The sequence below is a fragment of the Kogia breviceps genome, chromosome 10, assembly GCF_026419965.1.
Source record: "Kogia breviceps isolate mKogBre1 chromosome 10, mKogBre1 haplotype 1, whole genome shotgun sequence".
NCBI lineage: Eukaryota > Metazoa > Chordata > Mammalia > Artiodactyla > Physeteridae > Kogia > Kogia breviceps.
In genome coordinates, this window is record NC_081319.1 from 40048028 (window position 1) to 40072248 (window position 24221).

The following is a 24221-nucleotide window of genomic DNA, read 5'->3' on the forward strand; positions in this document are numbered from 1 at the left end:
CACATTGGATGTACACACTGGCTCAGGGGCCTGGTTAGTGTGTTTTCTGCCTTGAGTGTAATGAGTTTAACTGTGGCAGGTGCAGAGTGGGCGGCAGGTCAGAAACCCTGGGCAAAAAAAGAATGCTTGCCATAGACTGGATGTTTGTGTCCCCCCAGATTCACATGTTTAACTGCTGACTCCCAAGGTGATGGTATCTGGAGGTGGTGCCTTTGGGAAGTGACTAGACCATGAGGGTGGAGGCCTCATGAATGGGATAGGTGCACTCATAAAAGAGGCCCCAGTGAGCTCCTTTGCCTCTTCTGCCACCTGAGAACACAGGGAAAAGAAGTCATCTGTGAACTAGGTAGGAAGTAGGCTCTAACTGGACACAGATGAGCTGCTACCTTGATTTTGGAATTCCCAATCTATAGAACTGTGAGAAATAAATGTTTGTCATTTATAACTGAATCTATGATGTTTTGTTATAGCCACCCCAAGGGACTAAGACAGTAGTCCAGCTCCCCATCCCTGACTCTGCGGGGACTCGTTACTGAGAACCAAACTTGGGTCTGCTGACTTGAGTGCAGTAAAGCCAATCTACTGACTGTGGTGAAGGAAAGTGCAGCGCTTATTGCAGGGCGCCAAGCAAGGAGTCCAGGGCAGCTAGTGCTCAAAACACCCCAAGTGGGACTTCCCTGGTGGTCCAGTGGTTAAGAATCCGCCCTCCAGTGCGGGGGACATGGGTTCAATCCCTGATCGGGGAACTAAGATCCCACATGCCACAGAGCAACTAAGCCCATGTGCCACAACTACTGAGCCCACACCACAACTAGAGAGAAGCCCGTGTGCCACAACTAAGATACAATGCAGCCAAAAATAAATAAATAAATATATTTTTTTAAAAAACTGTTTTAAAAAAACACCCCAACTCCCCATGGGTTTCCACAGTGTTTTTAAAGGCCAGGTGAAGGAGGTGAGTCACAGGGTATGTGATCAGCACGTGCACAATTCTCTGATTGGTTGATGGTGAAGTAACAGGGCCATGTCACAGGTGTTACCATTATCAATCCTGGGGCTAGGTGGGTGCTCATGATCATCAAGTAGTTAATTTCTTCCATTTGGTGGTAGTTTTAGCATGTATGAAACAACTCAGGAAATGTGCATCAGATACTTCTGATTAGGTACTTCTGAGAGGAGCTACAGCAGAGGATATGGGGGAGGGGTCTGTCTGGTGAAGTCCCCAAAGGGTCCTGCTCCCTTATGCCCTGACCCACAGTGAGGGGGCAGTGGAGGCCTGTTAGCCGTGGCCGCATCTCAGGGTGCCTTGTGCGAACCCTGCTGGCCCAGTCCTGAGCCAGGTGATGGTCCAATGTGTGTCTGGGAACTGCCAGTTCCTTTCCCTCAGACCAGGCCATGGGAGCCCGACTTGCCCTGAGGCAGGGGTGAGCCTGCCTGGACTCAGGGTAGAGTGACCACGGGGGTAGGGGTGTCATGGCAGGAGGCAGGGTGGTAGAGTGTCCTCAGAGATGGGGTCCCCAGAAGCCTCTGAACTAGGCTTTCAGAAGGGAACCAGCGTCTGTTAGGGGCCTACTGTGTGCGGAGGTCTGCTTTGGGCGCTGTCCCCGAGCCACCCCACTTGGTCCTCGGGTACCTCCCGGGGAGTGAGGATGCCCGCCCGGGGCAAGTGAGGAGCCCCAGGAGCGCGGAGCCCCAGGAGCGGGGAGCGGCGGTGTCCAGCCTGCCAGCAGGACGCAACAGGCACTCAAGTGCTGGGAAGCAGATCCCCTCAGAGACCCCCTCCGGGCCCCAGGGTGGGAACTGGGGTTGGGGGCGGACAGGGCCCCGAGAGCCGAAGGCAACTTCGGTGGTCGCCTGTGTCTGAGAGCGGTCCCGAGGGGCCGACACCGGACCGTGCCTAGCCCCGAGGCTGGGAGGGGCGTCTCCTTCCCCTTCCCCTCCCTCGCCGTCCCGGGCGGGGTTCCTGGAACGGCCCGGTCGGGGCGGGGCGAGGCGAGGAAGCGGCTGGCCGCGCGGGTCGCTGAGGCTGCGGCCGCGCTACGACCGTCAGTCCGTCCGCCCACCCGCCCAGCCATGGCCGCGCCGGCCCCAGCGCCTCGCATCCTGCTGCTGTTGCTGTTGCTGCTACCAGCGCCTCCGGGTGGTGAGTCTTGGCGGGTGGGGGAGTTTATCCCGGGCAGGCATGGGGGGTGGCCACGTCCGCGCCGTCCCTGGTAGCAGCCTGGGCAGCGCCGTCCCCGCAGTGACCCCAAACGAGCCCTAATAACTCCGAGGCAGTTAGCGGACCCCACGACTGGTCTCTCCTCCACTCCAGCCTCCCTCCCGTCAGCACTGACACTGCCCAGATCCCAGGCAGCTGCCATCATTGTTCTGTCCTAGAATGGGGAGGGGGGGCGGTGTCTGTCCTCTAGTGTTCCAAGGGGGTGGGTAGGATTCCCTGCCTGGCCTTAGCGGGGCATGGTGGCAGCAGGGAGGCCTGGCCCCTCCATCAGAGGCCTTCCCTCAGCCTCTGTTTATTGGCTGGGAGCCTCCACACTCTGCCTCCATGGCCCTGGTATTCCTGGAGACTGCTGAAGCTGGCCCCCAGGCTTGGAGGAGACACACTGAGTGTGTTGATTGTAGACGGATGAATCACAGACGGCGGAAGCCAGGCTGGGGGCCTTTCAGGGGTAGGGATTGGAAGAGCGCACTGCCCCCACCCGCCTCCATAGGAAGCCAAAAATCCTTCTGGGGTGGGTGGTTTCCTCCAAGGGAAGGACTTTACTTCCTTGGGACTGGGACGAATCTGGAGGACCTGGGAAAGTGAGAAGGTAGACCTCTGTTCTCTGGTCCAGTGAAGTCTGGACAGCCTGGTTCAGAGCGTCTGGGCATCAGAAGAACATTTATGTCATGGGCTTTTGGCTCAAACAGACTCACCTGTGTGTGTCTTCAGGCCCAGCTTAGACGCTTGGGCTGGGCTGTGGCTGTAAAGGCTGTAATGGCCCTGCTGGAGGTAGGTTGCCCGAGCCTCCCAGTAGCATGGGCTATGCTGAGCATACCTGCTGGCAGGTGGACAGCTGGCTACGTTGGGCTTGTTGGTGGTCCCATCCTCTGCCCTGCAGTTTTGCCCAGAGCAGGGTTCTGCCTGGAGCTGCCAGGAATAAAGCATCTCCCCCACCAACCACCCCATTCCTAGTTGTCCCTTCTCAAGGAGGTCAGTCAGTGCCTCTGTCTTTGGACCTTGCTCTGCCAATGGCCCCAGGGTGCATGATACTGTGGGGGAGGAAGAATTTTCCCTTCTTGCTATCTAGGTTCTTTGACTGGTCTAATAATTAAATTGATGTAAGGCGGATTAACAGGAGAAAAACAAAAGTTTAACAACATGCATACCTCCTGTATACATAAGAGAGACACAGGAAAACTGAGTAACTCCCCCAAATGGTGGAAGCCCTCACCTTAAATACCATCTTGAACTAAAGGCAAAAGAGGATATTGTGGGTTAGTTATGGGAAGTTACCAGGAAAAGCCCAGTAAACAAGGGTAAGGTTGTTATGCAGATTTAAATCTATGCCTTCAGCATTGATTCTAGAGATAAGGTCATCCCCCTCTTCCTAGTACCGTGAGGGAGATACCCTTACAAATGGAGATTTCCTTTATATTTATAAATGTCTATTACAAAAAGGTAACTCTTAGTTTTCAGAGCTTCTCCTATGTCTGCAGTTTCTTAAAAATAATCCTTAGGCCAAAGAGGAATATTTATTTATTTATTTATTTGGATGTGGACCAATTTTAACGTCTTTATTGGATTTGTTACAATATTGCTTCTGTTTTATGTTTTGGTTTTTTGGCCACGAGGCCTGTAGGATCTTAGCTCCTGGATCAGGGATCCAGCCCACACCCCCTGCATTGGAAGGCGAAGTCTTAACAGTGGAGTGCCAGGGAAGTCCCCAAAGAGGAATATTTAGGGGTAACAAATTTTCCCTTTCAATATACCAACCAGGCTAGGTCTCTAGACACTGCCCACTGCCCTGGGGGCGTGACCAGTCTGGGTCTTTAGAGTCCCAGTGCGGTGCCAGGGCTTTCTACCTCAGGGTTTATCAGGACTATCCCCAGCCTACCATAGTGATCTGGGCCTTGCTGGACTGGGTGTTCCATCTGGGGCCTGTCTAGGCAGAATCCAGGACCATTCTGTCCTGCTGGTGGGCACTAGATCTGTGCTGACGCAGCCAAAGGATGCGTGGGAACATTTGGCTGTAACATCTTCCTGGAAGTTTGCAAACTTTGTGGTCATTTTCCACACTTGTCTGCCAGGTATACTTAGATTCCACCTCTGGCTAAGAGCCTTGTGATGGTTCTGGGGCTCCACATGGTGCCATTGCCTCAGAGCCCTGGCCTCTGAGGCACAAACATTTCCTAGGTGTCTACTGCAGGCCCAGCCCAGGGCTAAGTACCGCATGGACGCTTCTGTGGTGGGAGTGACTGTGGCCAATGGTGAATTGGTCAGGAGGCAGCCTGCTGTAAAGCTATAGTCTGTGAGGGCCGCCTCCTGAAGTCGTCCAGCAGGGGCTGAGGCTGCTGCCGCTGAGCGGTAGGGACAGGGAGTGAGGATTAAGAATGGGTCAGTCTGGGCTCCCCTGGTGGCGCAGTGGTTAAGAGCCCAGCTGCCAATGCAGGGGACACGGGCTTGAGCCCTGGTCAGGGAAGATCCCACGTGCCACGGAGCAACTAAGCCCGGGCGCCACAACTACTGAGCCTGCGCTCTAGAGCCCGTGAGCAACAACTACTGAAGCCTGTGCTCCTATAGCCCGTGCTCCACAAGAGTAGCCCCTGCTCACTGCACCTGGAGAAAGCCTGTGCACAGCAACAAAGACCCAATGCAACCAAAAATAAAAAAGTAGTAAATAAAATAAATGAATTAAAAAAAAAAAAAAAAAAAAAGAACAGGTCAGTCCAGTGCCTGGTCCCCAGCAGCTGGGACTCCTGGGCTTGAGTGGCTTCTGTAGGAGGGGGCCTGGAGTAAGGCCTTGATGGGTAGGTAGATTTGAAGGTGGAGGATGGGAAACAGGTAGAATACGGGCAGAGAATGGGGTGACCTTCAAGGTCCTTTGTAGTCTGGACCCTGCTTTGTGGACTCTGGGCTTGATCCCATGGCCTGAGAGTAGGGAGTGGCCCAGTCAGACTCGTGTAGAAAGTTCACTGTCCCATCTGGAGGGCAAGTGGACTGGTGGGAGAGGGAGGGAGCCCAGGTTGGCACCTCTGCTGTGGCCCAGGGGAGAGGGCAAGGCTGGTTGGGGCAGTGGCCAATGAGTGGGATGGCTCAGAGATGGCCTGGCATGCTGGGGCCTGCTGGCCTTGCTGGGGAAGGGGCTGTATTGGCTGGGACAGGGCTGAGGCCTGGCCCCATGGCCACAGATGAACGGTGTGTTTCTCTGTTCTAGCCCACAGTGAGGTGTGTATGGTTTCCCCTGGACGCAACCTTTTCCCCAAGTTCTGTCCTGATTTCTGCTGTGGCACCTGTTTTGACCAGTACTGCTGCTCTGATGTGCTGAAGAAATTTGTGTGGAATGGGGAAGAGTGTGGTGTTCTGGAGGCCAGGTGGGTGCATCGGAGGTCACAAGGTAGACGGCCTGAGCCTGCCCCTCTTTCCTTTCAGCCCTCTCGAGATGGTGGCAGATCACTGAGGGTGGGGGATTGGGGAGTCCTTGTCCTGGGCTGGACTCCCCAGACCCTGTTCAGGTAGTCCCTTGTTCCTCTCTCCCCCACTCTTGAGGGCTGAGCGGGTTTCTCAGGGGTTGGTGGCCTCAGCGGGCCCTGTGGCTCACTCCTGGGTGTGTACTTGTACCAACGTGTCCTCAGGGTGGACACCTTGGCATGAGTGCACCCCACAGTGTGTGTGTGCACTTGGTGGGGGGTTGTATGTGATTTGTGCAGGTATCATCTTGTGGACCTGGAGGGCATAGTGCATGGGCGTGTAGCCCACTGTGGGGTATGCCTGTGTCCTCTTGCCATGGCCCATGGATTTACACTGCATCTTGGGTTTAAACTGTTTCATAGGCTGGAACCAAGGTTCTAGGACCCTGTGTGTGTCTCCCTTTGCTGCATTGTGTGTTTCGTTTGTGTTTGGCCACAGGTATAGAGGGTTGAGGTAGTCATACTGCTCAGCTCATGGCAGGTGACCATTATTGGTCTGGGCAAGACCAGCCCTCCACCATCTTACACCATGTTATTTTAATCTCCCATGACCATTCCATTCCCCTCTTATTCTGTAGGCAACCAGTCAGTCTGCTGTATTCTTTCGATTATATGTGTTGCAAAGTTTATATTCTGTGGGCACAGTGAACCCTCTTACTTTTTGCAGTCAGTGCAGTGTTTGTAAGCCCCATCCACATTGCTGTGTGTACATCTGGCCTGTGCCCATCACTGCCATGTCATTCTTTGTGGTATGAGTCTAAAACTTGCTATCATAGATAACGGCGGTGGGCATCCTCATATACTTCCTTCTTTACAGAGCCATGTGAGAATTTCTTGCCAAGTACAGTGGAGCAAATTGCCAGGTCAGAGAGATGCATGTAGTTACTGACTGAGGAGTTGCAAAATTCTCTGGGGAATGGCGACACCAGGCTGTATACCTGATGGATCATATTCTGCCGTTTTACTGCGACCCTTTTGCTGTCTTTATGTTTTATAAGTGTCTTCTTTCTTTTTTTAAAAAAATTTATTCTGGTAGCTTTAAAAAGCAGGACGATTTATTCCATTTAAGTTTAATGTAATTATTGGTATTTCTGGGATTATATTCAATATTTGCTATCTTGTTTTGTGCTTTATATTTGTCTCTTTTGTTCTATATTTCTTTCTTTTTCACTTACTGTATTTTTTTTTTTTTTTTTTTTTTTTTTTTTTTTGCGGTACGCGGGCCTCTCACTGTTGTGGCCTCTCCCATTGCGGAGCACAGGCTCCAGATGCGCAGGCTCAGTGGCCATGGCTCACGGGCCCAGCTGCTCCGCGGCATGTGGGATCTTCCCGGACTGGAGCACGAACCCATGTCTCCTGCATCGGCAGGCGGACTCTCAACCACCGCGCCACCAGGGAAGCCCTCACTTACTGTATTGTTTTGGTTTGTTTTCATTCCATTTTTTTTCTTCTACTGTTTACTTCTTTTTCTTTTATTTATTTGTTTATTGGCTGCATTGGGTCTTTGTTGCTGCGTGCGAGCTTTCTTTAGTTGCAGCAAGTGGGGGCTGCTCTTCTTTGAGGTGCGCGGGCTTCTCTTGTTGTGGAGCATGGGCTCTAGGTGCATGGGCTTCAGTAGTTGTGGCATGTGGGCTCAGTAGTCGTGGCTTGTGGGCTCTAGACCGCAGGCTCAGTAGTTGTGGCCCATGGGCTTAGTTGCTCTGCGGCATGTGGGATCTTCTCAGACCAGGGATTGAACCTGTGTCCCCTGCATTGACAGGCAGATTCTTAACCACTGCACCACCAGGGAAGGCCCATGTTTACTTCTTTTGCAATCTGTATACTTTTTTTTTTTTTTTGCGGTACGTGGGCCTCTCACTGCTGTGGCCCCTCCCGTTGCGGAGCACAGGCTCCGGATGCGCAGGCTCAGTGGCCATGGCTCATGGGCCCAGCTGCTCTGTGGCGTGTGGGATCTTCCCGGACTGGGGTATGAACCCGTGTCCCCTGCATCGGCAGGCGGACTCTCAACCACTGCGCCACCAGGGAAGCCCCAATCTGTATACTTTTATTTTTCCTTGTTGCATCACACTGGCCAGAACCTCCAGTACAATGATGAATAGAAATGGTGAGAACAGACATCCTTGTCTTGTTTTCAGTTTTAGGGAGAAAGCATTCACTATTAGGTATGATGTTAGCTGTAGCTTTTTCATAGGTGCCCTTTATTGGGTTGAGGAAGTTCCCTTCTGTTCCTAGTTTGCTTGGAGTTTTAATCATGAAGGGATCTTGAATTTTGTCAAATATTTTTCCTGCATCTTTAGAGAAAATTTGATGATTTTTCTATTTTTATTCTGTTAATATGGTAAATTATATTGATCTCATTCTTAAAGAATATTTTATCTGAGCAGGACTTAAGTTGATGGTTATTTTCTCTGACTTCCATTATCTCTATTGAGACATCAGCTCAATAGTCAGTTGTCCATCATTTAAAAGAAATCTTTTTTTTTTTCCTTATGACAGCTTTTTAAGATTTTTCTTTGTCTTTGATATTCTTCAGCTACACTATGATGTATCTAGGTATAGCTTTTTTAAAATTTATGATGTTACGTTTGAGCTTCTTAAATCTGTGGTTTAGTGTCTTTCATCAGTTCTAGAAAATACACTGCTATTCTTTAAGTATTGCCCTTCCTCATTCTCCTTTCCTTCTGAGACTCCATTTATACATGCTTCATCTTCTCCTCCAGTGTCCACATTTCCTAGCCTGTCTTCCATATTTTCATCTCTCTGCTGCATTCTGGATAATTTCTTCTAACCTTTCAGTTCATTCAGTTCTTCAAGTGTCTAATCTGCTGTTAAACTCATTCCTTGAGATGTTTTTTTGTTCTGTTATGTTGTAACATATAATTCACATACAGAAAACTGCATTAAAATAAATGTACAACTCAGTGATTTATCACAAAGCAAATATCTGCATGACCACTATGCAGGTCAAGATATCACAAGTCCTGTTGAGCTTACTCCCAATCACTGTCTCTCCTCTCATCCCACTAAGATAGTGATAATTCTAACTTTTATATAGCCTTGCTTTTCTTTAGAGCTGTAATACCCAAACACGCATCCCTAAGTTCTATAGTTTAGTTTTTTTTTTTATTGGGGTTGGGGACAGTATATATCATATATACATAAAAGTACACAGATATAAAGCATACAGTTCAGTGAATTACTGCAGAGTAAACACATCCGCATCCACATAACCACCACCTATCCAGGGCAAAAATTAGCACATCATGGCATCCCAGAAGCCCCCTCATGTTACTTACCAATCAGTATTCCCTCTGTTATCCCCAAAGGTAACCATTAAACTGCTATACCTGTTAAACACACACACACAGAGACATACACATAACATCATACATCTATTTCCTATCTGGTTTCTTTCTCTCAACATGTGAGTTTCATCCATGTTGTGTTGTCTGTTCATTTCCATTGGTGTATGTTAAGTTTTATACAACAGTTGATCCATTTTAATGTTGATGGACATCTGGATGGTTTCTTCCTTCCCTCCCTCCGTTCCTTCCTTTCTTTCGCTATAACAAATAATGCTGCTTTGAGCATCCTTGTACATATCTTTTGGTGCACATGTATATGGATTTCTTTTAAGTATGCCTAGTAGTAGTAGTGCATGTAAGTAGAGATCAAATTTCATTTTTTAATTTGGGTATTCAGTTGACCCAGTGCCACTTATTGAGAAAACTATCCTTTTTTCTCTATCACTCTATAGTGCCAAGTTTGTTACAGATTGAGTATCCACATATGCGTGGCTGTCTCTAGGCTCTCTATTATGTTACATCGGTCTGTTTGTCTATCCCTGGGCTAAAGCAGACTCAATTACTGTGTCTTTATAATAAGCTTTGATATTCTTCAATATTGTCTAAGTGATTTTTTAATTAATTAATTAATTAATTAATTTTTGGCTGCGTTGGGTCTTTGTTGCTGCTCGTGGGCTTTCTCTAGTTGTGAGCGGGGGCTACTCTTTGTGGCGGTCTGTGGGCTTCTCATTACGGTGGCTTCTCTTGTTATGGAGCATTGGCTCTAGGTGTGCAGGCTCAGTAGTTGTGGTTCGCGGGCTCTAGAGTGGAGGCTCAGTAGTTGTGGCACAGAGGCTTAGTTGCTCTGTGGCACGTGGGATCTTCCCGTACCAGGGCTCAAACCCATGTCCCCTGCATTGGCAGGCGGATTCTTAACCACTGCACCACCAGGGAAGCCCCAAAGTTCAGCACTTTGAAGCTTTCATTCCATTGTCCTCTTTTTTTAAAAAAAAATATTTATTTATTTATTTGGCTGGGTCGGGTCTTCATTGTGGCGTGTGGGATCTTTTAGTTGTGGCGTGTGGGATCTTTTAGTTGTGGCATATGGGATGTAGTTCCCTGACCAGGCCCCCTGCTTTGGGCAGGCGGAGTCTTAGCCACTGGACCACAAGGGAAGTTCCCTCATTCCATTAACTCCTGATGTCAGTTGTTTCTGTTGAGAAATCAGCTGATGGCTGTATTATTGCTCCTTTGCAAGGAACATATCTTTTCTCTGACTAATTTTTAAGTTTTTCCTCTTTGTATTTGGTTTTCAGCAGTTTTACTATGATGTGCCTAAGTGTGGTTTTCTTTGAATTTTTGCTGCTTGGGGTTCACAGTACTTCTGGAATTGTTGGCTTGTTTTTTTTGTTTTTGTTTTTGCTAGGAGAAAAACAAACAATTTTAATAGCATGCATATCTCCTGCATTTATGGGAGATATCCAGGAAAACTGAGTAACTCCAGCCATCATCTTTTTAAATATTGCTTCTGCCCCATTCTCACACTTCTCCCTCTAGGACTCTAATTACACATATGTAAGACCTTTTGTAAACTGTATTCCATATTTCACCTACTGTCTTTTGTATTTACATTTACCATTTTTTTGTGTCTCCAGACTTTAGTGTACGTATATTTGTTTGGGCCTATCCTCCAGTTGTTTAATTATATCTTGCACTGTCTAATAAATTATTATTATTATTATTATTTTATATATATATATATATTTTGTTGTACGTGGGCCTCTCACTGTTGTGGCCTCTCCCTTTGCGGAGCACAGGCTCCGGACTCACAGGTTCAGTGGCCATGGCTCATGTGCCCAGCCACTCCATGGCATGTGGGATCTTCCCAGACTAGGGCACGAACCCGTGTCCCCTGCATCGGCAGGCGGACTCTCAACGACTGCGCCACCAGGGAAGCCCAAATTATTATTTTTTTGTGTAATTTTTTAATTCTAGAATTTTTATTTGTTTCTTTTTAATATTTCAAGTTCTCTTAAACTGCTTAATTTTTTTCCTTTCATCTCCTTGAGCAAAGTATGTTTTGTTTTGTTTTGTTTTTTAATATTTATTTACATATTTGGTTGCACTGGGTCTTAATTGTGGCAGGTGGGCTACTTAGTTGCAGCTCGCTGGCTCCTTAGTTGCGGCAGGTGGGCTGCTTAGTTGTAGCATGTGTGTGGGATCTAGTTCCTTGATGAGGGCCTCCTGCATTGGGAGCGCAGAGTCTTATCCACTGTGCCACCAGGGAAGTCCCAAAGTATTTTTTTTTAAATTTAATTTAATTTCATTTTTATAATGCAGGTTCTTTTTTTTTTTTTTTTTTTTTTTTCCTCGGTATGTGGGCCTCTCTCTGTTGTGGCCTCTCCCGTTGCGGAGCTCTCTGGACGCGCAGGTTCAGAGGCCATGACTCACGGGCCCAGACGCTCCGCAGCATGTGGGATCTTCCCAGACCGGGGCACGAACCCATGTCCCCTGCATCAGCAGGTGGACTCTCAACTACTGAGCCACCAGGGAAGCCCATATAATGCAGGTTCTTATTAGTGATCTTAAAGTATGTTTTGTTTTAATGTCAGGGTGTGATAACTTCAATATTTGAAGCCCCTGTGGATATTTCTATTGTCAGTTGTTTCTGTTGTTATCTAGTCACGTTGTCTAGTGTCTTAGTGTTCCTGAAAATCTTCAGTTGTGTGCCAAACATTGCATTTGCAAAATTGACTGTAGACATTTGGACCTTAGGACTTCCTCCTGGGAGGATTGATATCGCTTTTGCCAGGAACATGAGCACTCTAAGGTCACCTTGGCCTAATTGCAGAGCTGAGCTGAGAAACTTGCTGAGTTTCTCCTTGCTTTTCAGGACCCAGCCCAAGTGAGTGGGAATCATCAGGGCTTGCCCACCTGCCGGCCTCTGGATATAATTTCTACCACCTAAGGCTTTCAGAAATGCTACTCTCAGCTGCCCCTCTGAAATAGGCTAATGCCCCCAGAAGAAAAGGGGCTTCAGATGCCAGGCCCACCTCCATGGATGTCTCTTCCCAGCCACACACTCCCCCCGCCCTCCTTGCATCCCAGCTTGGTGTGCTTAACTCTTGTTATTGCTTGCCAAAGCACACACACTGAATTTTTTTTTTTTTTTTTTTTTTGCGGTACGCGGGCCTCTCACTGTTGTGGCCTCTCCCGTTGCGGAACACAGGCTCCGGACGTGCAGGCTCAGCGGCCATGGCTCACAGGCCTAGCCGCTCCGTGGCATGTGGGATCTTCCTGGACCGGGACACGAACCCATTTTCCCTTCATCGGCAGGTGGACTCTCAACCACTGCGCCACCAGGGAAGCCCCACACTGAATTTTTAAAAAATATTTTCTTCTCAGCTTTACTTGTCCTTCAAATTTAGTATGGTATAGTTGTTCCTAATGCTCTTGCATTTTTGTTTGTTTGTTTGCTTCTTGAATTTTATTTTGTTAATTTTTTGAGAATTTTTTTTTTTTTTTTTTTTTTTTTGTGGTACGCGGGCCTCTCACTGTTGTGGCCTCTCCCATTGCGGGGCACAGGCTCCGGACGCGCAGGCTCAGCGGCCATGGCTCACGGGCCCAGCCGCTCCGCGGCATGTGGGATCCTCCCGGACCGGGGCACGAACCCGCATCCCCCGCATTGGCAGGCGGACTCTCAACCACTGCGCCACCAGGGAAGCCCCGAGAATTTATTTTGAGAATTTTCAAATACATACAAAAGCAGAGAGAATAATAAATCCATATATCCATTACCTGCTCCCATAGTTATGAATACTCTGACATTAACGTTCCATATATCTCCCACTACTTTTGTTTTCTGGATTATTTAAAAACCCATGCCAGGCATAAAAATTTCTCCTTAAATGTTAGTTATCTGCAGATGTGGGTCCTTTAAAAAGAAATATAATCATACATCAGGAACATACTTGGCACAATTAACAGCAGTTCATTAATAGCTTTCTGTACTAGTCTGTCTTCAGTTGTCTCCACTTGTTTCAAAAATGCCTTTCACAGGTGGTTTGTTCAATTCAAACAGTTATTATCATTTGGGGGAGGGGGGCTGCACCATGAGGCTTGTAGGATCTTAGTTCCCTGACCAGGGATTGGACCCAGGCCTCAGCAGTGAGAGTGCCAAGTCCTAATCACTGGACCGCCAGGGAATTCCCAGACAGTTATTATTTTTAAAATCTCTGTTGTGTCTATAGTTTACCCCTTTTCATTCTGTATTTTTATCTTTTTGTGTCTTTTCTCCTTTTCTTGATTAGCCTTGCCAGAGGTCCACCAGCTTTGGTTCTGTTAATCTTCTCTATTATTTTCCACGGCTGCTATTCTTTTATTTTTGCACTTATCTTTATTAATTCCTTCCTTATTTGGGGGGTTTGTTCTATTACATTTTTCCCATCTTCTTCAGTTTACTACCATCTCAGTATGGAAGCTATAATTTCCCTTTAAGAACCCTTTAGCTGTGTTTCACAAATTTTGACCAGTGGTATTTTTATTATCATTCAGTTTTACAGATTTCTTAATTTCCTCTATGATTTCTTATTTAAGCCACAGTTCTTTTGTTGTTGTTGTTGCTGTAATATGTAGTTTCCCAAGGTATGAGGGGTTTTTTTAGGATTTTTTTCTTTAACTTTGTGGTGTGTGTCTTTTGTTACTGATTTATAGCTTCAGTTATAAAGGTTGAAGATACTTTGCATGATAACTGTCTTTTCAGATCTCTTGAGACTGGTTTTGTGGCCTCACATGTGGTCTGTCCTAGAGAACGTTCCATGTGCACTTTAGAAGGACGTGTGGCTTTGTAGCCTGAGATCTTGGTGTGTGTGATATCTGTCCCCCAGAGGCCCCCAGGGCTACTTCTCTGGCCCAGTATGGGGTTGGCTTTCGTGCATGTTCTGTGTGTGTGCTAAGGTAGTGTTTGTTTGTTCTCGGTGTGCAGGGTGGGGCGCAGGTGTGTTAATTGTGAGGTTTCCTCTTTGCAGCGTCCCCACCAATGTGGAGCCACCGGAACAGCTGGGCTCAACACTGAAGTTCCGCTCTAGCCTGGACATCGACCCCATGTCCGGGTAAATAAAACCTGCAGGCTGGGTACATCTTCCTGGAAGAGGTGACAAGGGGGCTCAGGAGGGCTGTGGGGACTGGGATGGCACAGAATCCTTGGGCTAGGGCCCCAGAGAAGCTGTCACCATATCTGACCTCCAGGACCTTTGATCCTTGTGTTGGGTATCTTCACCATTGTGCCAGGGATGGGGGAGACTGTGGCTGGGGATTCACGATGGAAAGGCCAGGTGTGGGTGTTCATATTGACCTAGGTGATGGTGTGGGCACAGGTGACCTATGGGTGTAGGTGATGGGGAGGGTGTGACAGTGATGGGGATGATAGTGGCAATGGTGGTAGTGATGCGGCAGTGCTGGCAGGGGTGAGATGATGGGGGCTGCAATGCTGAGTGTGTGGTGATGGTACAGTGGTGGTGCTGGGTGCAGTGGTGGTGGGGAGAGGCCCTGACAATAACCACGACCCACAAACCCTGACACAGAGATGGCGCATCATCAGTAATCCTGGCATCTTTACCCCACAATAATCACCCCATCACTCTGCACCCCACACCACCATTGCCCGCATCACTGTCACCCCTGCAACCATTACCCCAACACCAATACCCACCACCAGCATCCCTATCACATCTGGCTTCCTGGTCTGGGATAAGGTGATGGTAGATGATGGTGGGTGTGTGGTAATGGGGGAGTAGTGCGTGTTGATGGTGTAGAGGCTGATGGTCATGGGGGCTATGGTGGGGCTATGTAATGGGGTGACAGGCAGGTGTATGATGGTAGGAGGTGATGGTGGTGATGGGGGACAGTGACAGGGAGATGTGATAAGGATGCTGGTGGTGGGTGTTGGTGTTGGGGTAATGGTGGCAGTAGTGAAAGTGATGGGGGCAATGGTGGTGCAGGGTGCATAATGACGGAGTGATTATTGTGTAGTAAAGATGCTGGAATAACTGATGATGCACAGTCTGTGTCAGGGTTTGTGGTCATGGTTATTGTCAGGGTCTTCCCTTCAGGGGGCCGGGGAATACCCCAATCACCCAAACTCCAGTCCCCTTGGCCAGGTTCCTGCCCTGTCTTGTTGCCACCGTGACGGGTGTTGTGATGCACATTTCGCGTGGATGGAATGGGTGTGCAGCTGCTTATGTGTTTTCCTGGCGGAGTCTGTTCCACGTGCCATCTGCCCTCTTATTCGGTGGATCTAGAAGCCCCTCTGAGAAGGTCCGCCTAGGCCTGGTTGCCCCTTTGGAAGAAGAGACTTTGGGCTCTGGGCCTGTGTAGTGGGGTCCAGGTTCTTGTCCTGTCCCATCTTGCCCTGTGGGCCTGGGTGAGTGTGGGCCTCTCTGGCTGCAGAGGAATTGGGGCAGGGCTCCTGTGAGTGGGGGAGGGGAAGAGGCACTGCTTTGCTCCTAGGCAACTGTGGCTGGGCCTCCTCCCTCTGTTCTGCCCGCTGATCCTGTTCCCTATGTTGGTCAGAGACTGAGACCTGGAAGCTCCACTCCCTCTACGTGCAGGGAGTTGCTGAGGCCCGAGGCTGTGGGCTTTCAGTTGGCCCCACAGGGGGTTCTGATGTCCAGCCAGTGTGGGCCTTGTCCTGGGCAGGCACCATGGAGGGCTCTGGTCAGTGCCGGGGTCTGAATGGTGTTTTAGGATGAAGACCACTCTGGCTACTCCCCGGAGGATGTCAGCAGCTGGCGGGGAGCGTGGACCAGGGCTTCCTGGTCCAGGTGTTGTAGGCCAGAGAGAGGCCTGGCTGGTGGGGTGAGGTGAGGTGAGGCTGCCTGCTAGGAAGGTGGCCAGGGAAGGGGCCCCGGTGTGGTGTCCTGCTCTCTGCCCTGCATGGGGGGATACAGGACAGAGGAGGAGTGGGTTTCGGGTGAAGGGCTCGGATTTGGGTAGGATTGAGTGTGTTGAGGGTCAGTGACATTTGAGGATCAGCTGCAGGAGGAGCTGGAGAGGGTTCAGAGAGGGGGAACGAAAGTGGAAGGTGGCCTGGTTTGTGAGTGAGTATTGAGCACTGTGTGAGAAATGTGGGTTCCACACTGCAGAGCAAGGTCCCCCAGGAGGCAGAGGAGAAGTGGCTTCCCGGGGCCAGCTCAGGAGCATCTCCCCCGCCTCCTGCAGATGAGGAGGTGCGAGTGCCCTGCTGCCTCCCCACCAGGCCATCTTGCCCATCTGCTGGGAGTGCAGATGCTGCTCAGCCCCCTTGGGCCCCCACCCCATACTGCCCCATCTCTCCTCTGCTTCTGAGCAGAGCCCCAGCATGGCGCACAGCACCTGCCTTACAAAGGTTTAGGGCTCCAGGAGCAGGTGCTGGGAGGGTGGAGGGATGGGGTCATCAGTGACACATCTCCTGTGGATGCCCCCAGGTGGGCCCCAAGGAGACATCCTCTCGGGTGAGCATTTGTGTGATGCGCCCTTGGCCAAGGGCACTGTTGTTTGTCCATTGGAGCATTGGTTCCTTGGTGGGGTCCAGCCCTGGTTGGAAGCTCAGGGGACGCTCGACAGGGGAAGGACCCTATGTGCTGAGCCGGCCTGTGCCAGCTCTGCCCCCCCCCCACCTCCGACCCCTCCCCCTTCATTCTTGGACTTCACCCCCCTACCCCCGCTCTTCCTCTGCATGACTCCTTGGGTTCTCCAAGAACGAGGCACCAGGTCAGAGCACAGCGATGCAGATGAGACCACATCTACCTGTCATGGCCTGGGCTCCATGCTCCCCATGGTATGGCCATGTTACCTGTGGGTCTTCCACCCACTCCCCACTTTGGCAGGTGACTCCTGTCCCACCCTGTTGATGGTCAGTGGCTGGTTCTTTCCCTAGAGCTTCCTTGGTTCCCTGTCATAGTTCTTTTGGGTCCTGATTTCATTGTCCCTTCCTAGCTCCTTTCACTCACAGGATGATCAGGCAGGAATGGTGTGTCTTGAAGCACCCAAGTGCTGGCTCCAGGCAGGTCACTGCTGACCCTCTCCGCTGACTCTGCTGTAATGGTGCAGGGGGAGGGCAGGGAGGTCCACTAGGTGAGGTGTGGGCATCGCTAACCTGTGTCATTTCTCAGCCCTCACGGTGCTCTTTCCGCAGCTCTCTCACCCGCTGTCACGGCCGCATGCTGCCTGGCCAGCGTCACGGTGAGAGTGCTGGTGTCTCATTTCCAGAGATGGCCCTCTCGGTGTCTGGACGTTGGAAGTCTTTGGCCTCCTAGGGACCGTCCCATTCAGCCCCGCTGCAAGCTCCTTGCCTGGGCTCTTGTTCCCCTGGCCTTCTGTCCCTTCCTGCCTAGGCCAACTCTGCCTTCTGAACTTGGCCTTTGGGCTCCTTGATCTGGGAGGTAGCCTCAGCCTTGGGAAGCCCCATTCCTTCCTTTCAGAGGTGTAGTTCCATAAGTGTCGTGGCCTGTTGTGGCCACAGGCCTCTGCCCCATTCTGCAACCACCCCTCAAATATTGCTGTTCCTCAGGGCAATGTGCCTTGCTGTCCTACTAGGTGCTGCCCATGGGGTCCCTGAGTGAATTTATTCATTTGTTAAATACTTATTGAGCACCTCCTGTATGGCCAGGCACTGGAGATACAGTGATGGTCCAGAGCTGGTACAGTCTGTGCATCCATGAATCCACAAGCTGGAGGTAAGATGCACATTAATCAAACGCTCACACAAAGCAGTGTGTGTTTATAAACTGAGGTAGACAAGAATTTGATTTGTAAGAGCACTTATCGAGGAGCCTAACCTCATCTGCATGGTCAGGGAAGGTGTCCCTGAGGAAGTGATGTTTTGAGCTGCGGTCTGAAAAGTGACCAAGAATTAATTGTGTAGGGGTTGGAGGAAGAGAAGAGCAGACGGAGCAGTTGGGTGGGAGGAAATGCGTGTGCAAAGGCCCTGAGGTAGGACACAGCATGGTGCTTTCGAAAGCTGAAAAGGAGAGTGATGTGGCTAGAGCACATGGGAGGGAGGGTGGGAGTCCCAGGCCACACAAGTTTTATCTTATTTAGACTTTTAATTAAGATTAACATTTGCCTATTGTAAGTGTTACTATCTGATGAGACAAATCCTGGATTTTTTCCTTTTATTATCAACTATTATGTATGTATTTATATATATATACACACAGAGAGAGAGAAAAGTACAGATACACACACACATCACACAAAGTTTAACAAGTAAATTATAAAGCAAATTCCTGTGTGACCGCAGGAGCTACAGGAGCCACACTAGGCTTTCGAGCAGGAGTGACAAGGTAAGACTTGACCAGGTAGCCAAGGGGACTTGGGGAGTCATCTGCATCTTCCTGGTGAGGCAGGTTCAGGTTCAGGCAGGTTTGTGGCTTGGAGCATGTGCTGGTGGGAGAGGAGGAGCTGAGGGGACGGGCCGGCCGGGTCTGCTGGTGGGCTTAGATGGCCGAAGGAGCCCATGGAGGGGACCGCTGGAACAGGGCTGGCCGGCTGAGCTGGGTGGAGCAGGAGCGTGGTTTGGGGACCCTAGGCGGGGCATGTCTTGGACCCCGTCGTAGTGCTCTCCTGGACAGTGGGGTGGAGAAGCTGGGCCTGGGCAGGCAGGACTGGGGAGGCAGCTCCAGGAAGACAGCCGAGCACTTCCCTCCCCACTCCTGGCCCCAGTTTGGAGCGCAGCTGGGAGCAGCTGGGGCGCCCGCCAGCCGCACTGTGTCTTTAAGAGGCCCTGCATCTCTCCTTCCTGCCTCTGACGTCAGGGGTAGGGGAGGGCCAAGGAGATTTGCTTTACTTTTCCTGGAAAGGGGAGGAGATTGAAACTGAGTGACCTCATGACGGAAAGGGGAAGTCCGGGGGTGCAGGAGGCACCTGAGTGAAGGTGGAGGCTAACATGGGGTGAGCTTGGGTGCCATACTGTGTGTTAGAGACAGAGACAGAAGAGAGAGAAAGAGAGCGATTAGAGATCGGTGGTGGTGGCCCTACAGTTGAGTGCTATTGATCGCATGTGAACGTGGGTGTGCGTGTCTACATCCCTGGGTCAGTGGAGGGTCTGGGAGGAACTTGTGGGTGAGGGGCAGTGACAGACTCCTCTGGTTAGGCAGGAAGGTACCTCCTGACGGTCCTGTCTTGGGGCCTTGTTCTGGGCCTCACAAGTGGCTCCTGTTTTACGAACGCAGTCAGGTATTTTGAGTCTGGAGTGTGAAGGGTCTGTCCTTAGTCTGTCCCAAAGCTGTGCGCCGGGCCTTGCTGAACTTGTGCTGCCCATCTGGGCTGTGAGATGGAAGACCCTCCACCAAAGGCAGGGCGAAGGGGTGTGCCCAGCATTCCCCCTAAAGCTCACCAAGCCCCTTCCATGTTTTGATGTGCTTGGTGCAGTTGCCTTTTACTGGAACACTGCTTGGCCTCGGGGAACAGGGGAGGACAGCTTGGGGCTGTGGCTGTGCCCTTGAAGGTCGGCTTTGGTGAACTTCCCACCCAAGGCCTGTGTGTTCTCAGGGGGCGGGCTCTCTACTTGGTCCTGGTCCTTGCTGAGGGGCCTGCGTGGGCAGGGAGGCGGCCTCTTCCAGAAGGCAGGGCCCCTCCAGCCCCGCCCGGCTCTTAGTTTACCCACCTGCCCTTCTGGTCAGAGCGAGGGTGTATGTGGACACCTGGCACCTTGCTTGGTACCCAGCAAGCTCACCGTCACTCTGGGGGCCAGCAGCCCTACCCTGGGCTCGCTGCATGCCTCTCTTCACTGTCCTGGCCACACCAGCCTCCCCTTTCCTGAAACTTCTCCTCGTTTTCGTTACCTGTGATTCCTGAGTCATTTTCCCTTCAACACCTGCCTCCTCTAATAATCTGTGGGCTCCCAGAGGGCATGAGTTAGTCTGTCTCGCCCACCTCTGAGTTTTTGGTTCAAGCCACACAGTGCCTGGCCTGTGGCGTGTACTCAATGGGCATCTGCCGCTGGCTCAGTGGGGGTAGACAAGATGTGTGTATGGGGGAGATACCTGAAGAACTCTCTCCCATGCTCCTGAGGGTGTGGCCAGGGGGCCCCCCACTGGGCGAGGGGCCTCACATGGACTCTCAGTCAACCCCATTTTATACTTGAGGAGACACCTGAGGCTGAAACAGGTTCAAGCTACATACCCCAGAGGTTGCTCTATCTGTGTTGCCCAGAGTCTCCTCCGGCAAGAGGGGTGCACCTTGGGAACGGGTGTGGTGTGGACTGCTGGTCCTGGGTAGGGGAGAGGGACCCTGGGCCTTGACTGGCGTTTTGGCAGGTTTGGAACGACTGTTGCCGTCGGACTGACCATCTTTGTGCTCTCCGTTGTCACCATCATCATCTGCTTCACCTGCTCCTGCTGCTATTTGTACAAGATGTGCCGCCGACCGCGTCGTAAGCATCCCCAGCCCACCTGCCCCACTGTGACCCCTTGTGTGAGGGTGGCAACCCCGGGTGGTGGGCGTGGTTTACCAGGGGCCTGACGGAGCTGAGCTGGAGGGAGGGGTGGCAGGCCTGAGGGTCCTAACTGGGACTCTCTTTTCAGCGGTTGTGACTACCACCACGGCCACTACAGTAGTGCACAGCCCTTACTCGCAAGCTCCAAGTGTGCCGCCCAGCTACCCTGGACCAACGTACCAGGGCTACCAATCCGTGCCCCCCCAGCCAGGGATGCCAGCAGCGCCCTACCCCACGCAGTACCCACCACCCTACCTGGCCCAGCCCATGGGCCCCCCCGCCTACCATGAGACAATGGCTGGTGAGTACCAACTCCAACTGTACCTGACCCCCTGCAGCCGTGCCCACGGCCAACCAGTGTCCTCTCTATTTTCAGGAGGTGCAGCCATGCCCTACCCGGCCAGCCAGCCTCCTTACAATCCAGCCTACATGGACCCCCCGAAGGCAGCCCCCTGAGCACAACCTTGCATCTCCAGCTGCCACTTGATCTGTCGTGTGTGTGTGAATGGGTATGCAGGCACGGTCCTTTTCTCCCTGTGCGTGGTGTGTGTGTCCTGTTTGTACGTGAGGCTTCTTGTGATGCCAGTGGGGGGTTGGGAACAATCCTTGCCAGTGTTGCTGGGACCACACTTTGTTGCCTTCCTCACTCGAAATTATGCTTCCTGAAATCTCAAGCAAAATTCAAAGAACAGTTCTTTTCCAGACCACCCCAGGGAGAGCAAGTGGGGCTTGTCACACTAGGATAGTACAGACTTTTGCCGGCAGGATGCACACGTGTTCCAGTTTCTGCAGAATGGCTAGCCATTGCTCAAGGCCATGGCTTGTCCCCAGGCTTGTCTTTGAAGAACCCGAGCCATGATGCAGGCAGGTGGGTGAGGCTTGGGAACTGGCTACAGGTGGGTCTCAACCCTTTCCCATAGCTCCCTGAGCCTGTGCCATGCCCAGTGGAGAGTGGGCAGCCTCCTGATATCAAAACACCTCAGGCAGAGCCCCACCCTCCCCTGAGAGCTGTCTGTCTGCCTGGTCTGTGTTCTTGCATCCTTCCTGGGACCACCTGGAGGGCCACATTTACCCTCGGTTCTGGCTGCCTTGGTTGGCTCTGGCCGCCACCTTAAGCGGGCAGGGTGGCCTCTGTCCACCTACACACTCAGGTGTCCTCCCTGCAGTGTTTTTGTTTTACTTTTAGCTAAGTGTTTTGCCTGTTTTCTGTTTCAAAATGTGTGTAATAGTTTGCTGTGAGGCTGACACCCCTGGGTCCTGGAGGAAAACTGCCCCAGAGAGCAGAGGAACTCTGATGTCTGATAGTCCCTGCTTCCCCAGCGCCAGCCTCACAGGCTTTCCAGCTCCTGTACCCCAGGCCACAGTTTGTCTTGGCAGTGGGGACGCCTGGGCCAAGGTGTCGTCTGGAACAAAGGTGGAGGGGACCCTTGGTGGCTGCTCTGGCCCAGACACATACCTCGGTGTTCCCTATCCCTCCGTTAATGTCTCACCACATAGTAGCTTTGTACCTGTTGATGTGTTTTGGAGAGTCTAGGGTCTGCACCCTTGTTTATAATAAATCCAACTATTTGGAGCTGCTGTCTCCTTTCTTGGCTGCTGGGATTGGGTTTTAGGCTAGGTATCATTTCCATCCAGTATTTGAAGTTCCTGTTTTCCCTACTTTTATTGGGCTCAGACGTCTGACCATCCTGCTAGGGAGGGTGACGGACAAAGACTGCCACTTCCTGTGCCCCCGGCCCCAGGTGTCTCAGTGTGGGCAGAAGTGCGGGAGGCTCTCAGGCTGCCACGGTGGGTAGAGGTGAGTGATCACTCGGTGCTGTGGAGGGTCTTTATTAGTCAGAATTTTCTTCTTGGCCTACTGCCCGGGTATTGCCAAGGACAGCCTATACAGCGTGGCTACTGCCAAGGTCAGGAAGGCCAGCAGGCCCAGTGGGGCCAGCAGTCCCTCCCTGGGTGGGGCTCCAGGGCTCTTCACTGGCGAAAGGGGCTTAGGGTTCCTGTTTCCACCACGGTTGGGGCTGGTGCCCCTGGCTCTGGCCAGGGGTACAGTGGCCGTAGCAGCAGATGGCCTTGGGCTGGTTCCAGTTGAGGCTGTGACCACGTACATCGGCTTGACGGTGCTGAAGGGCCTGGCGTGAGCATCTACCCACCGCAGCAGGGCCTGTGGCCTCCACTGACAGATGCTGAGCAGGGCTAGGACGTCACCCTCGGCTGTGTGTGAGTCTGGTGGGGCCTGCCCGTACAGGCGCATGTAGATGCTGCCCAGGCTGTAGCTCTTCCTTGGGCCGTGCTCTGAGGGGCTGTCAGCTTGCTCCAGGGCCTTCAGGGCAGCAATGCTATCGACACAGAAGGCGCCGTCCAGAGCACTGGCAAGGCCCAGCACAGCCAGCTCTGCCTGGAGCAGGGGGAAGTCGTAGCGGTCACCGTTGTGTGCCACGAGGCACCAGGGCTGTGGCTGGCGCTGCAGGAAGGCTCGGAGCATGTTGGCCAGGTTGGCATCGAAGCATTGACGCCCGTGTGCAGCCAGCACAGCTGTGCTCAGGCCTGTGATCTCACTGGCTGCAGGGCTACAGGCCTTTCCCGGAGCCACGCACAGGGAGAGCTTGTCCAGCACCCGGGGTGGTGGGGGCACTGTTGAAGGAGGCCCCTGAGGGGTGGGGAGTCTCTCCAGGGCCCATCTGTGGATGGCCAGCAGGCATAGCTCTGTGACCTTGGGCTGGGAGAAGGGCAGGCCAGTGGCCTCCAGGTCCAGGAAGATGAGGGTCTGCACAGGACCCGGGGGCAAGGCCTGCGAGCCCATGGTGGGTATCTGCCGCTGAGCCTGGGGAGGAGCACGGGGTGGGGGGTGGGTGTGTGAGTGCCCAGTGATAAGAGGTAAGGCAAGTGGGGTGGGGTGGGCAGGAGCACCCCTCTGGCCTTCCCTGCACGGGCAGGCACTGTTGCTGAGCTCCAGGACCCATTTCCAGGGCAGGAAGCCAGGGAGGGTGGGGTGGCTTTCTTAGTGGGACCAGCACACTGTTTTCTGTTCAGGGGAAGGCTTGGCTCCTCCCCTTAGTGCCTGCTTAGTCCAGTGGGGGTTGGTGGGGCAGGTACCCATGGCCCTCCCACCCTACTCCCTCCCCTCGGGGGTCCTCACTTACCGAGTAGCAGGCAGGCAGAAATGACTCGGGGTGCACGCCCTGGTTCTTGCCAGCTGGTTTTTGCCGCTGGCAGCCGTGGCGGGAAGTGAAACGGCCTGAGCCCGCCCAGCGGCTGGTGTGAGCAAGGCCCGCCCCGCTTGTCAGCCTGCCTGGGCTGTTCCTCCTGCCAACATCCGTCCCTCCCCAGGCACCCACAGTGCTATCCCCAAAGGCCTTCTCAGACCTCTCGCTGTGGGCCTGCTGGCTGGCACAACGCATCAGGGCCCTCGTGCCCTCACACCGAGAGGACAGGGCTATGGGGCAGGCTAGCTCCAGGACTCAAGCCTGCTGGGAGCCCCTGCCGTGGCCGTTTTGCACCCACCCCTTGGCCCCATTTTTCCAGGCCTCCCTGGTTTAGGCCTGGGCTGAGGGCCACCTTTTTCCCTGCCGCACCATGGTTTCTTCCCATGGCCTCAGGCGAAAGTGATGACTCAGAACAATTCCACTGGCAGGGCAGGGCAGGGCAGGGCAGGGCAGGGCAGGGCAGGGCTCCTTCCTCAAAGCAGATTCATTACCATGGGGCTGCCAGCCAGGAACCGGAAGAAGGATCTCAGCCTTCCCTGTGTCCCCCTTCAGCTCTGTCCCTCCCACTTAGCCGACACAGATCAGACT

At 52.2% G+C, this 24221-nt stretch overlaps 2 protein-coding genes across 5 annotated transcripts; one reads left to right on the top strand and one right to left on the bottom strand.

Annotated features, from left to right (window-relative positions):
• Nucleotides 1-1962: 1962 nt before the first annotated feature.
• On the top strand, nucleotides 1963-22003 carry SHISA5 (shisa family member 5). 4 transcript variants are annotated; one of them, XM_067044359.1, is made up of 7 exons: nucleotides 1973-2143; nucleotides 5418-5574; nucleotides 6932-7093; nucleotides 13982-14065; nucleotides 20252-20367; nucleotides 20519-20731; nucleotides 20807-22003. In XM_067044359.1, the coding sequence occupies exons 1-7, from the start codon at nucleotides 2074-2076 to the stop codon at nucleotides 20884-20886; spliced, it is 882 nt and encodes a 293-aa protein (XP_066900460.1). In that variant the 5' UTR covers nucleotides 1973-2073; the 3' UTR covers nucleotides 20887-22003. The 4 variants fall into 4 exon arrangements, with proteins under 4 accessions (XP_058933058.1, XP_066900460.1, XP_058933059.1 ...); XM_059077075.2 differs by lacking the exon at nucleotides 6932-7093 and having other exon boundaries at nucleotides 1963-2143; XM_059077076.2 differs by lacking the exons at nucleotides 6932-7093; nucleotides 13982-14065 and having other exon boundaries at nucleotides 1986-2143.
• Nucleotides 22004-22244: 241 nt separating this feature from the next.
• Nucleotides 22245-24173, bottom strand: TREX1 (three prime repair exonuclease 1). The gene is made up of 2 exons (XM_059077066.2): nucleotides 23571-24173; nucleotides 22245-23251 (listed from the first exon to the last, which is right to left on the bottom strand). Exons 1-2 carry the CDS (start codon nucleotides 23826-23828, stop codon nucleotides 22286-22288), a joined length of 1224 nt encoding a protein of 407 aa, XP_058933049.1. The 5' UTR covers nucleotides 23829-24173; the 3' UTR covers nucleotides 22245-22285.
• Between the last annotated feature and the right edge of the window lie 48 nt (nucleotides 24174-24221).

Bases quoted from the DNA above. Each gene is read 5' to 3' on its own strand.
- SHISA5 (XM_067044359.1), top strand. From the start codon at position 2,074: ATGGCCGCGCCGGCCCCAGCGCCTCGCATCCTGCTGCTGTTGCTGTTG. The intron at 14,066-20,251 runs GTAAATAAAACC...GCGTTTTGGCAG, and splicing joins GACATCGACCCCATGTCCGG to GTTTGGAACGACTGTTGCCG. The intron at 20,732-20,806 runs GTGAGTACCAAC...CTCTATTTTCAG, and splicing joins CTACCATGAGACAATGGCTG to GAGGTGCAGCCATGCCCTAC.
- TREX1 (XM_059077066.2), bottom strand. From the start codon at position 23,828: ATGCGTTGTGCCAGCCAGCAGGCCCACAGCGAGAGGTCTGAGAAGGCC. The intron at 23,252-23,570 runs GTAAGTGAGGAC...GCTCCTCCCCAG, and splicing joins TTCTGCCTGCCTGCTACTCG to GCTCAGCGGCAGATACCCAC.